General features: G+C 41.9%; 1 protein-coding gene across 1 annotated transcript; it reads left to right on the top strand.

The window, feature by feature from the left end:
* Positions 1–1,445: 1,445 nt before the first annotated feature.
* On the top strand, positions 1,446–2,903 carry SST (somatostatin). Its single transcript, XM_081573951.1, has 2 exons — positions 1,446–1,687; positions 2,535–2,903. The coding sequence occupies exons 1-2, from the start codon at positions 1,550–1,552 to the stop codon at positions 2,745–2,747; spliced, it is 351 nt and encodes a 116-aa protein (XP_081430077.1). The 5' UTR covers positions 1,446–1,549; the 3' UTR covers positions 2,748–2,903.
* The last annotated feature ends 1,187 nt before the right edge of the window (positions 2,904–4,090 follow it).

The raw sequence follows: 4,090 nt of genomic DNA, 5'->3' as shown, positions 1-4,090 counted from the left end.
ATTCAGTACACCTCCCAGTCCCTCTTGCCTCTTAATGCTGTCTTGGTCTAGTATAGAAAATACATATGTGATGCCTGGCTGGAGACAGGGTTAGTTATGTTCTCTGCTTCACTTGGTTTCTGGAGATACAGTAATTTTTTTCAGCCTTTATGAGCTTGGAGCTTATAAACTGTAAGTCCCAGAAGAGCCTGCAGGGTTCATCTGGCCCTTCCCTGATAAGGAATTATTTCATGGAGGAAAAAAAGGAAAAAAGCTGCCAGAACTCTGATCAGGACAGCAAACATCTAACCAGATCACAGCTAGAGTTAGACCAGCATTTCTCAAGCTCCCTTTTTATTTGTGAGAGGAGCGGGGGAGTACTCTCAATGCTGTTCTTACACAGAAACATACAATAATGGTCACACATGTTCAGGGGGTTCCTGGACTTCTGTATGTCCAGACTTGGAGTCCCTGATCTAAAACTGCTACTACTAGTCAGGAACCTATTAGGAAACTCAGAGTTGAGTGAAAAGAACCCTGGCCTTGAAGTGTGGAGGACTGGTCCTGGCCCCAGCTGTGCACTATGTGAGTCAGAGAATTTCATTGCCCATTTCTAGGCTCAATGACTCAAACTCTGGGGTTTAGTAGGTGGTTTCTGAGATTTCTTTCTAGTTCCAAGTTTTAAGGACAAAAATTAAGTTAATTTTTCTTTTTTTCCTTTAGCATTTTTTTCAGGGGAGGGTCAGAGTGGAAAGGCAGGTAGACTAAAAGTGTTTCAGCTGCTGAGAAAGAGGGATGGTGTGTGAACTTAAGGTACTTTCTTCCCCATTATAAGAAGTGAAGTTCTTTTAGAGCCCCATGACTTCTTAATCTACAAGACCTTTCACAAAGATAAAGGAGAAAGATGATTCAATCTTTCTAAAATCCACATTCCATTTTCAAGTCTGTTCTTAGAGGAATGCTCTGACATTCATTGTCACAAGGAATGCTCGTGACAGTCTCCACTTGTTACACTCGCATACTTTTGCATTTGCTTCTCCTAGAATGTTTGAGTATGATGATGGATAGAGTTGTCTGGTATATTTATGGGCATGCAGCTAGGTGTGATGGCGCATTTGCTTCTGCAGAGGCTGAGTGTTTGAGTGTGTGCACATGTGTGAGTGAAACTATGGAATGTGTATGTGTATGTGCATAGCACTGAGTGAATGTGTATGTGCATAGCACTGAGTGAATATAAAAAATTGTGTAGATGGAGCGACATATTGTGTAGATGGAATCGCGTGGGCCTGTGCATGTACAGGATTTATTTATTTTTAATAAGCTGCTTTTGATTGTGCAGCCTCCTCTCACTTCTGTGATTGATTTCACGAGGGTAATGGTGCGTAAAAGCGCTGGTGAGATCTGGGGGCGCCTCCTCGTCTGACGTCAGAGAGAGAGTTTAAAAAGGGGGAGACGGAGGAGAGCACACAAGCCGCTTTAGGAGAGGCAAAGTTCGAGCCGTCGCTGCTGCCTGCGATCAGCTCCTAGAGTTTGACCAACCGCACTCTAGCTCGGCTTCGCCGCCGCCGAGATGCTGTCCTGCCGCCTCCAGTGCGCGCTGGCCGCGCTCTCCATCGTCCTGGCTCTTGGCGGTGTCACCGGCGCGCCCTCGGATCCCCGACTCCGTCAGTTTCTGCAGAAATCCCTGGCTGCTGCCGCTGGCAAACAGGTAAGGAGACTCCCTCGACGTCTTCTTTCCCCTCACCCGAATCCCCTAACCTTCCCTCGCCTTGCCCCTGCTCCCTTGGGTGAATTTGAGGTGCTCCCAGAGTGCCGGTGCTTTTTTGGGTCCCTTAGCCACCAAAGCTCTCGGGAAAACTTTCAAAGTCCAGAATACCTTTTTACCTTTTTTTTTTTTTTTTTTTCTTTCCCGATCAGCGCAGTAGGTCACAGTTCAGGTAAGTTCTTTGGCATTCAAGACAATTCCAAGACCTTGGTTAATTGAGCTCGAAGGGATAATGGCATCTCTCCCTGGTACTGACCGCAGGAGGTGCTGACCCAGGTGCTGAAAGCGCGGACCTCTGAAGCGGCTAGGCAGTACCTTCCTCCCATGCAGCGGGACTCGGGGCTAAAGGGCACTGTATACCCAGAACACAACATGTTTACGGTTGTGAAAGGTCTCATTCCCTAACAGGTGACTTAGTAAAAACGGTAAGAACAATTCTAGTTTGTAGCTCATGATATAGACATTGAGTTTAACTGTTGGCTTATGTTTCACCTTTGCAAAACTAACGATCTTTTTCCTTCTTTGTGTGTGTTTTAAACCTACAGAAGCAGAAGACTTGCAGAAACATTTGAGTTTTTAAAGCTTCTTTGTCTAACTTGGTGGTTGTAGCAACAGCCCTTGTTTTTTCACATCCTTAACTGATTTTAAGTGTCACAAAATGTCCACAGCTGGGAAAACTGGGGTTTGGTTGTGGTTAAACCTGTATTTCAAACCAAGCTTTTCTGTTTTTCCTTCTCCAGCATCCTCATTTTCATCCTCTTTCTTTCTGTCTTCCTTCCACGCCATACAGGAACTGGCCAAGTACTTCTTGGCAGAGCTGCTCTCTGAACCCAACCAGACAGAGAACGATGCCCTGGAGCCTGAAGATTTGTCCCAGGCTGCTGAGCAGGATGAAATGAGGCTGGAGCTGCAGAGATCCGCTAACTCAAACCCGGCCATGGCACCCCGAGAACGCAAAGCTGGCTGCAAGAATTTCTTCTGGAAGACTTTCACATCCTGTTAACTTTATTAATGATTGTTGCCCATATAAGACCTCTGATTCCTCTTCTCCAAACCCTATCTCACCTCCCTAATCCCTCCAATCCTCAGTAAGACCCTTGTGTTAGAAATTGAAGACTGTAAATACAAAATAAAATTATGGTGAAATTATGAAAAAGAAGATGTTGGTTTCTTATTGACTTAAATATTTCTATTCAATGATACATGACTTAATTTGTGATTTCAGTCAAGTTATTTGATATACATGCTCCAAATCTCACAGATATAGTGTTGAAAATTCCCTGTGGTAATAAAAATTATGTTTAGCTGGTAACTCTGATAATTTGGGTTATTTTAAACATAAATAATTTTAAATAATTCTATGAATTCTAATTTTAAGCCAGTGATAATTATTGGAAGGGGCTTCCACAAACACACATTACATTTTAAATACACTTAAAATTATATGTAGAAATGAGTATTAGTATTAATGGGTAAGCAGGCTGAAATATCCAACTAAACACCAGGTTGATATGTAAAATAAATAATATATTAAAGTTGAAAGGGAAAAATCACTTAGAAGTTGGAGGAAAGAATCTGGTTTAAATAGCTAAAATAAAGTTCTGAGCTTTTAAATGTATTTATAGTTTGTGAACATTTATCTAGAGAAAAACATTGTTTTAAAATCTTCTTTGACAATCCTCTTTGTAACTGAACAAGGTTAAATGGCTGCTTCTGTTTTAAAAGTAAGCTCCTAATTTTTTTCCTCAAGGGAGATATTAGTTTAATTATAAGAGTCCAACATGAGAGCTATGGCTTATAAGAAACACATGTGCTGGGTGACCTCAGTGAATGTTACACTCTTAAAGGTATTGGAGTACAATATCATAATCACAGAATAAGAGGAGAGATCTCAGATCTTCTTTTGATTTTATCAAAGTGAAAGTCAAATAAAAATGCAAATGATAAAGAAAAATATTCAGTGTATGCTAGCTATTATTATCAGCACTATAATAACAAACTAAGCGGGGCTTCCCAGGGGGCATAGTAGTAAAGAATCTGCCTGCCAATGCAGGAGATGCAGGCTTGATCTCTGGGTTGCGAAGATCCCCTGGAGGAGGAAATGACAACCCACTCCAGTATTCTTGCTTGGGAAATCCTACGGACAGAGGAGACTGGTGGCCTACAGCTCATGAGATCACAAGTATTCGGACACGACTGAGCAACTGAGCAACATACGCAACATACTAAGTGGTATTGTTCAAGACAGATAAAAACATTGCTAATTTAACTCACAGAGACCTTAAAAATGTGTCCCTTTGGGGAGGCGTGTTTTAACTATCAACTGTATTTCAAAATAACTGCTAA

Source organism: Giraffa tippelskirchi, chromosome 2, assembly GCF_054371585.1.
Source record: "Giraffa tippelskirchi isolate mGirTip1 chromosome 2, T2T-mGirTip1v1.2.pri, whole genome shotgun sequence".
Lineage (NCBI taxonomy): Eukaryota > Metazoa > Chordata > Mammalia > Artiodactyla > Giraffidae > Giraffa > Giraffa tippelskirchi.
The sequence above is the reverse complement of the archived record's forward strand: the minus strand, read 5'-3'. Positions and strand labels throughout refer to the sequence as shown.